Source organism: Catharus ustulatus, chromosome 1 (assembly GCF_009819885.2).
Source record: "Catharus ustulatus isolate bCatUst1 chromosome 1, bCatUst1.pri.v2, whole genome shotgun sequence".
NCBI lineage: Eukaryota > Metazoa > Chordata > Aves > Passeriformes > Turdidae > Catharus > Catharus ustulatus.
The window spans coordinates 141,830,493-141,849,119 of record NC_046221.1 but is presented as its reverse complement, the minus strand read 5'-3'; the positions used below and the strand labels follow the sequence as shown (position 1 = coordinate 141,849,119).

The 18,627-nt window shown below is 38.0% G+C and overlaps 1 protein-coding gene across 2 annotated transcripts in view; it reads right to left on the bottom strand.

Annotated features, from left to right (window-relative positions):
* Positions 1-18,627, bottom strand: part of ZFPM2 (zinc finger protein, FOG family member 2) — a 308,180-nt gene that overhangs the window by 98,101 nt on the left and 191,452 nt on the right. For both annotated transcript variants that reach the window (XM_033072539.1, XM_033072549.1), the window contains one exon: positions 11,913-12,024. In XM_033072539.1, the coding sequence (XP_032928430.1) occupies positions 11,913-12,024 (112 nt within the window). The remainder of the gene's footprint in view (positions 1-11,912; positions 12,025-18,627) is intronic.

Below are 18,627 nucleotides of genomic sequence, written 5' to 3'. Positions count from 1 at the left end.
GTGAGCCTGTTCACATTTAAAAGAACAGATTATTAATAGAAGATGCATAGTGATCACTTGATGCCACCCTTCTCATTTCCTAGTGTAAAACATTTCCTTTTCATCTCATACTTTAAGTTCAATAGCCCATCTTACCATGTCAGCAAATGCTTTGTCTGGCCAAAGACAATGCTATTTCCCTCACATCTCATATGCTTCCTTTCCTACATTGGAACATTTGCTTCAGCTAAAGACCAACAACAATACTTCATCTTAGTTTTTAATTGAAGTTAATACGGCTTCACCAAAGGCAAGTCTTGCCCAACCAACCCAGTGACTGCATCAGTGGACAAGGCAAGAGAACAGATGTAATTTCTCTGGACATCTGTAAAGCCTCTGACATGGTCCTCCACAACATCCTGCTTTCTAAACTGGAGAGAGATGGATTTGATGGATGATCTTCTAGATGGATAAAACTACGCTGGGACAGTCACATCCAGAGGACAGTGGTTAAAGTCTCCAAGACCTGATGGACTTCAGAGAAAACTGGTGTTGCTCAGGGGTCCCTACGGGGACCAGTGGTATTTAATATCTTTATTAAGGTCACAGCCAAAAGGATTGACTGCACCCTCAGCAAATTTGCAGAAGACACGAAGCTGACACACCTGTGGGTGACACACCTGAAGGATGGGATCCATCCAGAGGGATTTGGACAAGATCAAGAAGTATCACACGGGGATTTCAGGAGGTTTAACAAAGTGAAATACAAGGTGCTGCATCTGGGTCAGAGTAGCCCCTGGGATCAACAGAGACTGGGGGATAAACAGATCAAGAGCAGCACTGCTGAGAAGGACTTGGGGGTGCTGGCAGATGAGAGGCTGGAAAAGATCCAGCAATATGCACTTGTAGCCCAGAAAACTAAAAAAGTCCTGGCATGCATTAAAAGCATTCCTTCCCACCATTCTGTGTGGGCAGAAGGTCAAAGGAGGTGATTCTGCTCTCTTTCTCCTTTACTCTTCTCTGGTAAGACCCAACCCAGAATGCTCCATCCAGCTCTGGGGTCCCCAGCACAGAAAGGACATGGACCTGTTGGAACAAATCCAGAGGAGGCCACCAAGATTAGAGGGAGGAGCAACCCTCTTATGAGGAAAGGCTAAGATAATTTAATTTGTTCAACTTGGAGAAGAGAAGGCCTTGTGGGGACCTAATTGGGACCTTCCAGAACATGAAGAGAGTCTAAAAGGAAGATGGAGAGGGACTTTTGACAAAGCATGAAGTCACAGGCAAAGGGGAATGGCTTCAAACTGAAAGAGAGTAGACTTAGACTAGGTTTAGGAAAGAATTCTTTACTGTGAGGGTGGAGAGATACTGGAACAGGTTGCCCAGAGAAGTTGTGGATGCCACATCCTTGGAAATGCTTAAGGCCAGGCTGATGGAGCTCTGAGCAACCTGGGAAAGGGGTCCCTGTCCATAGCAGGATGGTTAGAACTAGAGGATGTTTAGGCTCCTTCCAACCCAGGGCATTCCATAATTCTATGATTCATATTAATCAATTCCTGTTAACCCAATGATTCTCAGTTTTCTTAAAAATGTATTTCAATTTTTCAGATATTGAATAATTAGTGCACTGTCTGTATATGCTTCTAGTACATTATTTATATATATTCAATCGTAAAAGGAAAATTTCAACTTGTGTGTTTCTACATCACCACTGTTTCAAATAAGAATTCTTCATTCACCAGAATAAAGTTACAGAGCCCTATATGTATTACATTACTGTATTTTGATTTTTTAAATAAAGAGTTACAATGGTTACTTAATCCATCTGATACATCTGAACAAATGTGATACATCTGAATAAATGTATCTTCTAGTGTTTCTAATGCAATTTAACTTTTCAACATTCTTTCTACATTGGTTTGCACTCCATAAGTTGCATATTTTTCTCTATGTTGTCTTCTACTTTCACCATTTTATTGTAAAATTAACAATCTTCTGTAATTTATAAAGCTAATAGTAATTTTCTTAAGGTTTAACAATGTTAGCTAGGACTTATTCTATCTTATGAAGCAGTTTTCAAATAATATTTCCATCTAATGACACAATCTTGTGATAGTATAATTATTTAGAATAGATGGAACCACCCATGCAGAAGAAGATATAGGAATATATTTCAGAAACTTCTGCAGCTTGAGTTAAATACAGGCTGAGGTGTTTAACTGAGGCATGAGGTTTTGGTTTCTGTTTATATACATGTATATACATGTATGCAAGTATATATGCCTACATACTATGATAATAGGAAATTATTTTACAGGAAATTTCTGCTCCAGAAACAAGTCTTGGTTCTACATGCCACGGACCAATTCAGTCATGTGCATGACCACTCAGTTACAGAACATCTCTAGTAAATCTGCTCCAACATCACAACTTCAAATATCACATTTTGAGCACGCTCTAGCATGGATTTTTGGTTGTCAGGATCACATTGCCCCATATGCCCTGACAAAATGAAACTGAAACAAGAAAGAAAAAAAGTAAATCTGAAACAGCAATTTTTTCCATGTTTTTTCTAACACTAAAGAAATTACATTTTGAAAAAGCTGCTAAATTCTTGTTTGCAGTAACAAGAGCTCGTTCCTTAGATATTAAAAACATATTGAAGCAGGTTGCAACTTCTCCATACTTTCTTCAGTTTCTTCAGTTGGGAAGACTGAGGAGTACCCCAGCCCTGGTGAGAAGAAGGGCACTTGTAGGCACCAGGAACATCCTGCCTCGGGTGCAAGGAGAACTGCAGTGAGGGACTCCTGTATTTTCTGCCATGCTGGAGTTCTTTCTGTAACCTTCAGTCTCCCTTCTCCCCACTTCACTACACCCCCTTTATAACCTGCTTCAAAGAACAGGGTGCAATTCCCATTGCATCAGGAAAAACAGACATGGTGTGCAGTGCTGGCCTCAGCACCACGGTGCCCTGCTGTGAGGTCCTGCTCCTTGTGGCCTCTGCCTACGCTAGTGAGCAGTGCTGGAATACCACGGGAGAAGAGAAATGTTGACATTGATCTCTGGATCAGAGAGTACACACATTGATCCCCAGGATCAATAGAGAAGTCAGGATTCAGTCACACATGATCTCTAGGTACAGTTCTTAAGCAATTCCTGAAAGACGATGGAGGGAAATGTATGTATGGGTGACTGAGGGTTACATTTTGATCCCATTTTCTGTGTAAGGAAACCTACACTCTAAAAGAGCGTTTTTTCTGAATTGCTTTTGGCTCTGAATCCTTTTTCCTGAGCATAAAACAAATCTTAGTGTCCCCAGTATTGCAACACAAGCTATCTATTTCCTTTAACACATACAATGGGTTTAGACTTCTCTAATGTCAGGAAGCCTCCTTAAGCTCCTAAATTAACAATGAGAACAAAAAAAGCACAAATTGCTTTAATCCAGAGTCTAAGTATCATCAATAAATAAATTAGTCAGGATCCAAAATATGGCTACAGAGTTTGAGAATAGAGAGCTGCTGGCTCTGCCACTGCCTGTGCAGGCAAGCACAGCAATCACCTGCTGGAGTCTCCAGAGTAATAGGAATAGAAGCTTAGGGACCTAATAATAAATCACTGGCTTGCAGGTCAATTAAGTGGCCAAAAACCACTTGAATTCTACCCATTGTGCCATAATAATGGCCTTGCTTGTAAGCTGCTAAAGACAAAAAGCATCCAACATGATTTTAATGCTGCATTCCAGGTAGCCCAGCTCCACTACCCACTTGGACACCACCACTGCACATCACACAGGTTTTGCTGGGAGCTTGGCCCCTTGAATGCTACAGAAGGGTATTCTCTTTTCAGCACCAGGTTTAATTCATTTGGAGATAGAGGACATAGAATTCTCACACCTCAGTGTCCATTATACACAGCCAGCTTGAATGGGGGAAGAATATTTCAACACTTTTCAGCTTTTGCTTTTACACAGCACACCGTTAGCTTGTCTTGTACCACAAATACACGGTAGAAGTATTTAATAGGAATCACTATCAAACAGGCTGCAGATGAATCCAGCCCTGTTTCCTAACACTCAGCACCAAAGGAGCTGCCTGCAGAGAATGACCCAGGTTTGATATTGGGCTTCTAGGTCATGGTTTCACCTTGACAACAGCTCTTTCATTTCAAGTTGTAACATTTGCCGGGATCCCTAAGGTGTTTTCATTTTTGTCAGGAAGTATAGGGGGGGGGAAAAAAAGTATGAAAAAATGATAAATCTTAATTCACAAGCTACAGGACTATCTCTGTGTCTCCAGCACAAAACTTCAAATCCAATCCAGGGTCTGGATGTGTATTAGGAGGCTGCAGATTTAAACCTTGTCCACCATGATCAAACTGGATTTATGGAGCATCATAACTCTCCAGACACCATCCAGCAGCTTATTAATTTAATAGACTCCTGTCCATTCCATGATGTTCCTGCCCTGACAGTCTCTCAAGATAAGGTGAAAGCCTTTTGACAGGACAGAGTGCATATATATTTTCTTCTGTTTTCTTGTGGATGGGGCTGTCGACAACTTGAAATGTGTGGCTCAGCAAATTTGGGGCTTTTTTTCTTCCCTCTTGCTTTGTAGGGAAGATGACAGAGGTAATGGTACTATCAGCCCCAGGGGTCACAAGGTTATTGCAGCTCTCAATAGTTACTGAGTATAATGAGTAAAAAATAATTTCATTAACAATAAAACACATTTAGCTTATATGTCATATCCTGAAAATAATGACAACATTTTTCTTAAAAAAATTCTAAATGACTGATTCTACTGTAATTGACTTAGAAAAATGAGGGGAAAATACATACATGGAAACAAAAAATCTCTGCACTTTGTTTGCATTTATTGTTGCCAGTGCTTCTCAGCGTATGAAGCAATGTTTCTTTTCATATGGTCACAGTGTGAAGTGCAAACTGCTTCTTTTCCACCCTGAACGTGCTGTCATAGGTGAGTTTTAGACTCAGTTTACAGCTTTTTATAGCTCCAATCCACAATACATAGTCCCATGAAAATTATGTCAGCATTCTGTCTATTTCCTTTTCTTCTCAAATGAAAAATCATTCAAATTTCAAACTATGAAATACACTATACAGTAAATGATAAGAACATAAGAAAACAGACCCAAATCAATAAACATACGAGAAAAAAATCGTATCATTTGGCTGCTACATAAATGAAATGCAATAATAATGAACAAAGCATTTTTGTATTAGAAGTGGAAATTTAGTTGTAGTCCAGTATTTCCTGTCATCTTTCCTTTATTATCAATATGCTTAGAATTTAAAGGGCATGCAATAATATACAGTGTGCTATTAAATGCATATCCATAAAGCTGATTTAAAGAACCTTTTCTTTGTGGATATTAATAAAATATACAAGGCCTTGACCTCTAACTCCCTAAAGTAGAAAATACCCCACCGGATGTATTTACAAAGGTAAAAAATAAAAATAAGGAAAAATTATTTTCCTTACAGTCCTGCTTTGTGAGCTTTTAGAAGCTGAATAGTGTCTGAAGTAAGTCCACAACACTGTGATTGTCATCAACAAGCCATAAGAACCACTAGTGATGGAGGCAAAATACTTTTTCCTTCAGTGTCCAGGAGGAAATTATTAAGACTGTTTTGCAATAATTTCACTTATAACAATGCCATTTGGCATCCCACCATCTCAACATCCCTGCAAAACCAAACAGGAAGCCTGACATCTACTTAGCAATCATGCTCTTATGTCTGTATCCACATTTCCTTCCAATGACTGTGAGTGCAGATATACTATTCTGTGTAAACATTATGCACATAAATTATACTTCTCTTGAGAAATACTTTGCAATTTTTCAATACTGTGTAAAAAGGAATCCAAAAAAAGCTCTTCCATAGACCTTTGATATTAGGATGTCACACGTTTTCTGTTAAAACCAGTGGATACAAAGAAAGAACAAAAACCTTTAGCCCCACTAAAGGCTTCAACATGTTGTATAGCTAATGGAGGCATCCAGTAGGACAGCAGATACTGCAGTTCTGTGACTGTCCAGGTGGAACAGACTTAGTAAATTTACTCAATTTGCTTTTTAATAGTATGTGGAAAAAAGCTCCTTGCAATCTAAAATATATGCTCCAAGTTAACCTTTGGTCTACTAAACAACTTGTTCTCTGACCCAAACCAAATTATACTCATATTCTAATGCAGCAGTGTTTAAACTTCTTATGATGTTTGACCTCTGTCTCATAAGGGTCCCTGATGCTGCATGTCTGTGGTGCAATGTATCATTACACTGTCTGAAATTGCAGGGGGAAAAAAAGTATTTGCTAGGTGAAAACTCTCTTGCTGGGGAAAACATGGTATCAAGGATGTCACAGAACAATCAAGAAAAATAACCCTGCCACTAAACAAAAATTTAAGTATCCTTCTGTTGCAACAATTGACTATACCTCTATGTTAAAAATTAGAATGCTTATTTTAAATTAGCAACATTAATTCAAAATTGCCTTCAATTTTTCCGAGTGGTTTCATGCAACGCTTTTACAGTGTCTGTATTTTCTGTATTGTAAATACATCAATCAAATAAGCCACCCCAGTATCAGTGAAATAAGTATCCAGTTATGTGTTTACTGACTTATTTTATGTGAATTATGGGGCTCAGCAGCCAGTGGAAGCCCCAGAAAGGTCGAGCACAGCCTCTGCCTCCAGCCCCGACTTCTGCCCTGCCCTCTCCTCTGTGCTGCCTTTCCTCAAGCTTCTACTAATAAATTAACTACATGACACAATTTTAGTGTGGGTAGCTGTCATTTTTACTAATATAATTCTGTAAATCCACCCTAGCAGGCTTCTACTCTATTGTGATTGGAGAATAGACTTTTTTGGGTAGCTTTCAAAAGCCACATCTGTTTGAGCAAGGACCTATTCCTTAGCTGTGAGGAACAGCACTGCCCGAAATTCCCTCCCCTCGATCCCTGTTTTTTTGTTCACCAAAGAAAATGACAATTCTCGGATCTCACCCTTAGGCAACATCCTCGCTAGCAAGGATTTTGTTATAGTCGCTCAGTGGGCACCGACTGTGATTTCACTTACGGAGAGAGGGAGGCTTTTTATGGCACTCGATATCCTGTGTCCGCACCAGCAGCACAATTAACGGGAGCACCCTGTGGAATCACTTACAGAGATGTCACGCAGTGCCTGTGGAACCGTGCTGGGGCAAGGATGGGCTTTTTCTCCTCCTGCATCCTCTCAGAAATAACGAAGGGCATAAACTACTCGGTGAGGCCAGGCAGAGGAGGAAATAACATCAGTAAATCACTAATGGAAATGCAAAACCAAACGCTGCCTCACACAATCTGAGATGATGGCTGGCTTAAGAAATGTGCGAGTCACCGCCTGCAGCCACCTCCCTTTGGGCAGCTGTGCCCGACCCCAGCGCATCATCCCGTGCACCTGCACCCATCCCTATCCCTCCAAGGGGCAGCTGCAAAGCAGTCCTTCCCTAAATTAGGGTTTGCAGCAGGAGTCGTGCCCCACGGCCACCACCTGGCCGGCAGCACGCTCCGTGGGACGCATCGCAACCCGAGCGGCCCCGACACACGTTACACATGTTGGCTTTCCTGCACAGAGTTATCCTGTGGTGCTCTGCAATCAATTACTGTTATACCACCATCATTAATAATTTTCTTAATGAAAATGATTCTGTTGATCTCCGTTGTATTTTAATTATCAGAGTTAAGCATAATTACACTGCAGCTCTGAGCTGGCATGTAGACTCCTTTAGGGCGCAATTTTGTTTTAACACACTGATAATGTAATTTTACATTGTGTCAGTTGTTTAGTTATTATCCAGTCGTACAATTCCGCTGTATTCCTGATAACAGATAATAACCTTAGCACCTCCTATATCCTGAAGTCATTTAAAAAGCAATATTGGAATTTCACAACTAGCTAACTTAATCGCCTTATAATTTTATAATTCTCACAGCTAAATATTTGTGCAGACACCCTGTTTTAACAATGCCACTAAACATACGGTATCCATACATTTCACATAAATGGCTTAAATAATATCTAGAAAAATGTCTGTTACATGAGCATGGTTTTTAGTCTGTGCAACGGTGGTTTTTACACTGTTTCTATTCTGGTTGGTCATAATTTATTTTTTAAAATCCCTGCCGTTCCAGTGAAAGATTTGCAGTAAATAAATATCCCAGCCCCCTCCTAGTTCGTGGGGAGACTCTTAACTGTGGTCTTAGAGATTTTCCAGGTCTGGTGCGCAACTCTGTTTGGCAAAAATATTTCTAAAGTACACTATATAGCAATGATGATACAGTTCATGCATTCATACTTCCTACCACTGTAACTTGCTTGAATTATGCTGAAGCTTTTTTTTTCTTTAAAAAAAATATATTTCTAAATAAGCTTTTATTCATAAAATCAGTCTCTTAAATCTCAGTTTCTAGGAGATATGTCAAATTACTGAACAGACGTTCTGAAAGTCCATTTTTGAAACAAGAGAGAATGTTACGATAAATATTAAAACTGAAACAGCATTCCTTTTGAATGCAATTACAGTAGTAAAAGTTTCCATTCAAAATGGAAGAAGAAATTAAGAAAATGGAGTGGAACAATGGCATGTGCCATGAGTAGCCAGCTTGTATCAGAATTTATAAAATGGGATAATAATCCCTAATGCACTGTTTTCCACTTTTCTAACTTGTCCTGGTACTGGGGAAATGTAGTTATAAAAAATACGAGGAGTGATCCTAGACTAATCTGAATAATTAGAATAGCACTTATTTCAAATACTTAATATTTATTTCATAGCTATTCAGTTTGAATGATTTTAAATAACTGGTATCTTTATCTAAAGATTTGTATAGAAGATGACTTGTGATTGCACTGCAATAACTTAAAAATATAATCCTATATGTGTACTTAATAAATAAATAAATAAATGACATATATATATATATACATATATATATATATATGCACACATATTCTTTGTTTGTTTGCCTAGGGAAAATATGAAGTATTTTATGCAGAGAAAGGAGAGCATTGGAGGCAAACAGAGACTTAGCCAGCCAGCTCAAATTCTCTTTCAATAGAACCTACTCTAGGCTCCTGTCCCTGTGATTATTCTGTGTGCAATATGTGGGTGACTACAGTGCTCACAGCCTCTAGTGAATTGGAAATCAGACTGACATTCCTATGTTCTCCTGAAGGATCTGGGGAAATTCTGCTCTCAAAGATATCTCTGTAATGAGCTAAAAGGAAATATGGCATGTGCTTCTGAGTCAGCAACTGATCAACCAGTACTATGTACTCTTAGCCAATTCTAAACTTATCTTCGTCTTAGAAACGCGCCAATTTACTCCACTCATCTCATCTTGAGTTTAGTATGGAAAACAGCTCCCAAGTGACCAAATCTGCTACATGGACAATTCCACACATTTGTTCAGCTAATTGCTTTCAGAAATAAAAACATATTGCTAAGCAAACTAACAAAATTATACACATGCAACTACAACATAACATCAAATTACAGCTACATGCCAGCTGACACTGTTTCATTAGAAGTAATGGCACTATAGCAGACAGAAAGCTAACACAAATCAAAGCAATGTAATCTGGAATGATGAGATACAAATTGAAGGAAGAAACATTATTCTATTTATTTATTTTACCATCTTCTATTTGACATTGTTTCGTGATGCAAGTCAATTAATCTCTCTAGTACAAAATCCCAAGCTCAAGGCAAGGGTAGATGCTTAATGACCGACAGAGCAGCCACCTCAGAGTGCAAAGACAGGAACAAAACACAGTGAAAGCAAAGCATATCTAAAACTTACTTCCTGCATTAGTTCAGTGAAGTAGCAGATTTTTAACGTATTTATTCTCAAACTTATCCTCAACTTTAGTTATAATATGCATCTGTGGTAGAGACAATAGAATTCACCTTGAGTACTGTTCAATTGTCTCACCATACATGGTTAACCAAGTACTAAAATAACTGGCATGATCAGTGAAATAAAATCCATCACCTCTGTCTGAAAATACTAATATTTTGGGTTAATCAGATTGCACCAAACTGAAGCAAGTCTTACTATCTGAAAAAAAAAAAGTCGTATTTCAATAGAATAAATCAGACAGGACCAAAACTGTCTAACAAATTAGTTAATGTTAGAAAAATACTTTGAAGATGAAAAGTCCAACTGGTAAATATGTGCTAAGTATTACTATAACTACAGAAAGAATATAATACTTGATAAGGTATCATCCTATGGGAATTTGCAGGAGCTATGTTTTGGAGTGAAAGTAGTTTCCCATTACATTAAGAAGCTTTTGCAGAAAAGTTTGCCTGTGTGTATTCAGTACTATGAACAGTAAATTGCAGCTCTGGATTTTCATGCAAAAAGCTTCAGTGTGCTTGTTACTCAGAGCACTTTGCTGCTTCTTCCACTTGGGCTGCAATCAGCAAGCTGTGAAAGGAGGGCAGCTCAACCCTTTTTAGATCTGAGCCCAGTTCTCTAGTACTGCAGGTGTTTCAGGTTGTAGAATGAATGTGTTGACATTCTGTAATTATAACAGAAAGAATTTATAAGACCCTGGTGTGCGACTCATTTTTAACATGCAAATTCCCTGTTTTCAGCGTTTCAACTTTCAAAGGCTTGTGGCAGTTTAAAGGCAATCCTCTTATAAGTGTATAAATTGCAATGATTATAGGAGCAAGTTGTAATTGTTTCTAGTAAGTTTTTAGGAGTCTTTGATGTTATGATTAGTGTTTTGTATGTTAATATATTGATATGGCTGCTTATTTGCCTGGATGCTTGTATGCTGAAATGGTCACTAGGTTGCCTCAGCAAACAAATCTTTGATCTCAGTAGGTCTGTTTGGTTAGAAATAAAACCTAAAAGAAATTAAACAAGAACAGTGCATGTTCTAAAGTATTCACAAAGTGCTGTGATTGGTGATTGAAATAGAAGGAAGCAAAGTCATAGTTTTGCAACCTGATCTGTAGGGTAATGCCAAACACCAAGTTATTTTTATTCCATGTATTCAAGTGGTGTTTTGTTTCTCTTTTTTTAAACATATTGTAATGATTCTGTAGCTGCATTTAGAAAGCTTTCACAGTGACAGCACAAGAGTGGTGCATAGTCCATGGTGCTATGGACTGAACCCAAGGCTCTTTGTGTTGTTTCAAGATGCAAGACAAAAACCTGTGCACCTTGAACCAAAGGAGCTGTTAGATGTGGTGGGTTAGATAGAGCATCTTTGACAGGTAGCCTTGTAAGAATTCATACTGACATGAACAAATCTGAAAATTCACATAAGACACAAGTGATACCCATTGCCACTCACCAGTACACTCCAGTGAAGCATCATCACATCATGCTGCTATGCAGAGACTGGAATGTCAGAGGTGACAACCCTGAAATCCAGTTCCATTTATCTTACACTACCACTCTGACATAAAGACTTTTCATAGTCCAATCAAAATCTCATTCTTCATATGAAACTGTATTTCAGTTAGTAGTCTACAATGTAATGTAAAATAGAGAAATGATATCCAGTATGCCCCTCAAAAAAATGTCAAAAAGAATTCACCTATGGAAAGTGTATAGGCTTCACTGATGTTTACCAGAGTACTGACTCTCAGAAAGAAATAGATGGTATATTTTATGCCAGCTGATGTCCTTCAGTGTTTACAAAGCATTTAATAATCTACAGATACCATGTGAAGTTTTCATATCATTAAAAGAAAAAAAAAGGTGAAACCAGAACATGAAAGAAATATGGGAACAAAAACTGACATTAAGAGGAGACTTAGTATTACCTTTCCTAGTACGCAACAGGTACATATTTATCTCAATAGCTTACACAAGAAAGTAAAGAAAAAAAAAATCAGTTTGTGTTTACCTTTGCTGTACACAATGCAGTTGTTTTTGTTGTCTTCTACTCCTTGCCAAGTCACATCCAGCAGCCACTTGGGGCCAGCAGTCAGTACCATAGGGACTGAAGCCTTTGTCTTCTGTAGGAAGGATGATAACAAACAGATGCCATTTGTTCGCCTTGATTAAGAACTTGAATAATAATGGTAATAATCATTTTATTTGCAAACAACAAAATCTCAAAACCCATAAGCCAAAGTCTTATTCCCCTGCCTCGGGATTTTTTTAAAGAAGACACAAGCAGGAAGCTTTAGTTCTTTCATTGATTGAATGGTGAAACTATTATCAAGGATTTTTCCGAATGATATTGGATCAGATCTCCAAGATTACAAAGATCTCTGGTGGCTGAGAATTATAAAGGGAATGCAGATGACTTTCACAGCAAAGAGCCAAGTGTTTAGAAGTGAACTTTAGACACATTGTACTCATAATCAATGGGATCTCACTATTTCCTGAAACAGACAGGAAAGAATTTAAAGAATTGGTATCCATTTCAAAGATCTGTCCTGGCTAACATTTGTATTATCATAGGAAATTGTTCTGAATGGATAATGGAATTTTTTCTCCTTTTGCTATGTGTTGATGTGTGATTTTACTATGTCTGAAATAGTAATAATGCTAATGATTGACTCTTAAAAGACTATAAAACAAGTTGTATTAATACATTCAAAGATTTAAAAGTAAAGCATGACATCATCACACCTGAAAGGCATGCAGGCAATTCACCATCTCCTGTCTGTATTTCAGATTCTATACTTAGAGAATTTTTTGAGGCGACAAGGCAGAGAGCTGAAATTTATTTACACTTAACTCTTTTTACTAATCAAATGGCAAAAATCCTGAGTTTGATAGTATGTGGCACTTAGACTTTTATCATAGATAGTTCTTCTCCTCTGTATCAAGAATAAAACCACAACAGAGAGTGAAAAGTAAAACAGCTACAATGTAACTTTTAATTATTTTTTCTGGGATATAATTCTGTCCAAAGCATTCTAACATTTTGTAAGATAATTTAATTATTTATATACTCCATCAATAATTCTCTAGTTGTCTCAACATATTTATTGCAATATTCGGTATTATTGACAAAGATAAAAAAAATAAGATACAGAAAATCATATTTACAAGGACATTGCAGACACTTTGCCAAAATTTATTATTGATAACAATTCTAGAAAGTAGTGAAGAACAAAAACATTTACCACAGAACATATTATATTCACAAAACACACCTAAAAATATTTATTGAAAATCAGGTTTTGCTTAAAATATTTTAGCTATATAAGATTAAATCAATAATATTAAATCATATATACTTACTATAATTACATTAATATTTTAATAATGATGATAGAAAAAGACATTAAATGTCACAGGTCTTCATATTTTTGTGGGTTTTTATCTGTTTAGACTCTAATAGTGTTTTATCAAATATACTACTTGTACTTAATTTTCATTTTAGATTTTATATTTTTCATACAAATGTTTGTGCATAAGTCACACTTCTATATGCACACCACGACATTATTCATTTTCCCTATGTATTGGGAAAAAATAGATAGAAATTAAGAATGAAATTAGGAAAAAGGAGTGTGACATCTAGCAAAAATATACCTACCTAGTGTAAAAATACTGAAACAAGAGAGGTGCAATATCTCAGTTCCTAATATTGCTTTCTCTGTGGGAAGTTGCAGAAAGTATGTTTTGCTTATATGAAGTATTACAAGAGTCAACCCAACTGCATGCACCTGTATTCTGAATTTAAATTCTAATTAATAATTGACCAATAAATTTAAAAAAAATTTTTTTTTAAGTTTCTATGTGAATTATCAAGAAACCTGATATCAGTTATGAAATCAGTGTAAAGTATACACATATGGGCTACACAGAAAATAATGACATAAACTAGGCAAGAACTGAAAAAGAGATGCAGCAGATGAGATGAAGGCAATCAAACTATGATCTCTAGCTTCTATCATAGAAAAGTCTGAACTTTACTGTAATTTACACCAAAAACAGTGGTAAGGCTGCCATGGAAATAATTTAGAGTGGCTTTCCACACAGCTGAGAATCATACCCAAATTGAGTTCAAGCTGTACCAAGAATGTTGGCAACTATGGCTGCATAGCAATAATGAAGAGGAGGATCAGGACACACTCCAATACTTGCTGCATTTCTCCAAGTGCCATTTCAGTCAAGCCTTTAATATGTTTTTGTGCTTATATGTGCTTTCAGTCTCTGGTAATCCCAAGTACAATCAAAAGACAGTGAAATATTATCCAGCTAGGAGAATTTTCCAAACACACCACAAATAATTAAGACATTAAAAAAAGTTTTATTTTTCCTAAGTTGGAGGCCAAGTTAAAAAACAGAACAAACCAGAATTCTATCTTTTAAGTGCAGAAGGGATCATCTATTTAATTTTCACAAGATCTAATTCCTATTTCTGGTTTACTTCTTTCCAGACGTCTGACATTTCATTGTGTCTCTTCCATCTCTAAGGGTATTATCTGCATTAAGGTGGTATCAAAAAGCCTCAAATAATATCAGGATCTTCTTGTGCTGGGCAACAGTTTATCTACATAGACAGGACAAATAATATGTCCTGGGAAAGGATTATACTTAACCACATACTGCTGAGGAAGAATGAGATACAGAGATACCATTTGACTTTCTCATGGAGATTAATTTCTCCTTTAGTAAGTGGTAGGCTTAGTCCCAGGCCACTGCCCCAGTTTCCTCCAGAGGAGGAGAGGGGCCCAGACCTCATCCCTTCTGAGGTGAAGCAGCAGTGGCAGCAGGTGGACTGAGCACCAGCAGTCAGCATGTGTGTCTGCTTTGCCATTCCCATTTCCAGGGCTTTTTTTGGAACTTAGAGAACTCCATGGTTATCACTAAATTAGCTTCCAGGTCAGCTTGGCAGTTAAACCTGTAATCAGCTCTGCAGCTGTAAGCAGTCTCTAGGCACTAGAGATAGGCTGGAGGAGGAACAGGGTGTTTCGTCCCACAGCTCCGCTAGCCCAGAAGAACTGGTGGAGACCTCAAAAGAATTTCTCATTCTCCCATAGCTCTGCTCCCAAGCTGCACAGATATGCAAATAAACTTATTTTAATATGAAAGCAGAACTTCACAAGACCCTGGCTGCTTGTAAAGCTTGGCAGCTCCACTGAGGGATACCAGCAGTGGCTTCCCTTTGATGCACCTTACTGGCACATTGTGTGAGCTGTAAGGCAGGTCAGAACCACAGCAGCAGTTCTTGGGGTCTGGCATCCTGTGAGGTTTACACATTCAGAGGTGTTCACCACTGAGAGAGGCATGCTCTTGTTGTGCCTTATTACATAGTAAGAACTGAAGCAAGCCTGCTGATTCAGGAAAGGCCATTTCCTTAAAATGGTTAAAATGAAAAGACCCCAGTCCAAGATAACAAGAAGCTATGGTTAAATCAGTCATGCCTTTATCACCTCAAGATTAGACTACTGCAATGCGCTATACCTGAGGCTACATTTTAAATCCATTTGAAAGCTGAAGCGGGTGCAGAATGCAGCAACCCGCTTCTAAAGCAGGATATCGTGCTTTGAGCGCATTACACCAGTGCTTTTTAATTTGCACTAAGTGTCTGTGGAATTTAAGGCACTGGTTACAACCTCTGAAGGCTGGGACCTGTCTTTTTGAGATACTTAATTGAGACCTGCCAGGTCCTTTGTCTCAACTTTACAACAGCTGAGAACCACCAAGGAAAACGAATCAAAGTCTTGGCAAGGCGACATGTTCCTCATGACAGCTCTTTTACCTTTGGGATATCATCCTACTTGAATTAAAGTATGTTCATGCTCTGACTCTCAAAGAGTTCTATGAAAATCACCCTGTAATTCATCAGATGTATTTGTCATACTGCAAAATTTAGTTGGTCATTCCCAAAATAGTGGTGGTAGGTCTTACCTACCTTTTGTTTGGGTATTGTTACCACTCTTTTGTTTGGGTATTTTTAAAGTTCTAACAGGAATATCTCTAGCTTAAGAAATGTACCTTTCTATACACACACACAAAAAAAGATTTCTTGAAGCAACAATATTGCAGCTGTTTACAAATAAGACATCAAAAATGAAACATAATTTTATTTCTCCCTCCAAAAGACATGCTACACATTACTCAAAAGCTTACAAAACATTCTCCCTACTGCCCATGTATAATCACAGGGATCTGCTAATGTGGGAGCCTGTAAGATGGGGCCATACAGTAATTACCTCACATTTTTCAAAGGAGGGCACATTATAGACCCACAGTATTGTTCACTGCTCTACACTAGGTACATTCTACACTTGAGCAATGTTTCCCTGAAAATGCAATTTCTGCTAATGTTTTCATGCCATAACTAGACAAATTTGACAAGGACAAGCAGGGTCAAAAGTGTGATCTCTCAGGGAACAATTAGAATTAGCTAATGAGGATAAAAAGGGTCAGGCAGGCATCCACTTTTCACTAACCTTTCAAGCAACTGGACAAACGAGGGAGGTAACCCTCAATAAATGTTTATATTCAGTCAAGAGGTTAATGGAGATAAAAATAGCCATCACAGAAGGCCGAAAATAGTTCTGCACTCCTGCTAAATGGAATCAGTGCTGACAAGTAACATTAGATGGGTTCTTCCCTGCAAAGATTTCTAACATATGATGTGTGTGGCCTGGCAGAAACTTGAGGAAACCCCCACGCTTAAGAAAAATACGGCATGATCAAGTTGTTTGAAGTCTATGAAATTCTGATGTCAAATGCCTGATCAGTGCTAGCTGTTTCTTCAGAAGCTGTGCTACTGAGTTAATGTTCAGTAAGCCACTGTGACATGACCATCCTGTCCCAGACACAGTGTTCCAAGAGGTGTTCAACATTATTTAAGGAGGTATACTGATACTCAAAGGCTTTACTTCTTACTGTATTTTGGTTCCTGCAAACGGATTTTCTTCCTAAATCTAAAGCCTGAGTTCCTAAGAAAGACACAGAATACTACTAGAATGTCTTCATGACCTTGGAGAAAGTTCCAATGCCCACTGGGCACAGTTAGTTTACATAGTCAATTAAAACCAAGAATGTACTGGGAGGAGAGCTCTAAACATATCTCAGGTGCCCTCAGATATGAGCCTGGGCTAGCAAAACACCAGTTAATATGATGTTAATAATGATGGAGGTTTCTACTTTGAAATTAAATTTAAATTCAACTGGATCATCACAGGGTTGACATGCTGAAACTGCAGAACATCCCCTCTAGAGAGGTTGAGTTCACCTTTGATGATCACCATGCTCAATTCAACAAACTTTGTAAGCTCATTGAACCAATTCAGTTGGGAAGGGCTCCTAAGGGTCATTCTGGACAGCACAATAACAGATATTTCTGTAGGTCTCAGACTACCCCTGATTAATTAATATTTGTTTTAATATGATTTTGAATAATAAGAAGAGTGGTAACTCCACTTTATCACCTCGCACATCGATTGTGTAAATGCATTTCTTTACCTTATAACTGATTACAAACTCATGAAGCTGTAACACAATCCCATCCAAACAGCCCAATGCACAGAGATCACATTTTGTTGTTCATGTGTATGTGATCAGCTGGACTGTCTTTCACTTTCTGTAGTTTCCCTGAAAACACTTATCTTTTTCCAAGGAGGATTCAGGCTTGGAAGAATATTTATCTCAAGGGCTTTTCTGGAAAACCTGCCAGTCAAGGCCCATGGTAGCACTTCACAGTGCCACAGCTTTCTTTGCTAGACATGCAGAGGCAGCTCCTCACCACTAATACAACACTGGAGATGTCAGGAGGTTTTCAGTGCTGTGGTTCCATGCTGATGAGAACATCACTAATTAAAGCAAAGACATGACAGTCTCCAGCTATGAACATCCACTCTGGAATCTTACAATTGCACCAGCATTTCAGCTTTCACAGCCCCTACTATGTCTGCAGGGGAGATCTTGAAACTTCAACTAAATGCAAAATAAATTTTGCAATCCTTAGTCCTTGTGGTTGAAAAAGACCCTCCAAACCCACAAACTTCAAAAACCTGATACCAGCATAATGTATGGAGTTAATTTCACCTAAATCTTCAGACAGCACGGGATAATTGTTTCAGTTCCTACTTTCCAACGTTATGGGATCCAGGATTTTAGAGGAGTGTTCAAGAATCTGCATATCTGCACAAATTGTTACTTGTAATGGGCCATGAAACTACTGATGAAGAAAAGAAGGATCTACTTCCCACTATCTTTTTGGTGATAGTAGAAGAAAAACATTGGTAACAGTTGAAGAGGCTGTGGTCAAACCAAAGCCTTTATATGTTTCAAACACAAAAAATAAAAAGGGGAAAAAATGTGCACACAGATGGAATCCCAAAAGACAGCTGGGATTCCCTGCAACTGAGAAACCCTGCTGTTTACCCCAAGAGATCATCACTTGTCAAGTGACAAGACTGAACATACATTTCACCATGTATTACTATTTACATTTCATCCACAAACCTAAAGCAGACCAAAGAAATTATTCAACTAAAAAAAAACCCCACCCTAGGTATGTTAATATTTTCCAACACTTGGCAGGACTTTAATATGATTTCAAAATTTTAATACTATCAAATTTGACTGCCTAATGCAAATTAAATGTGTGCTAAACATGGGGTTCAATTCATTTTACCTAA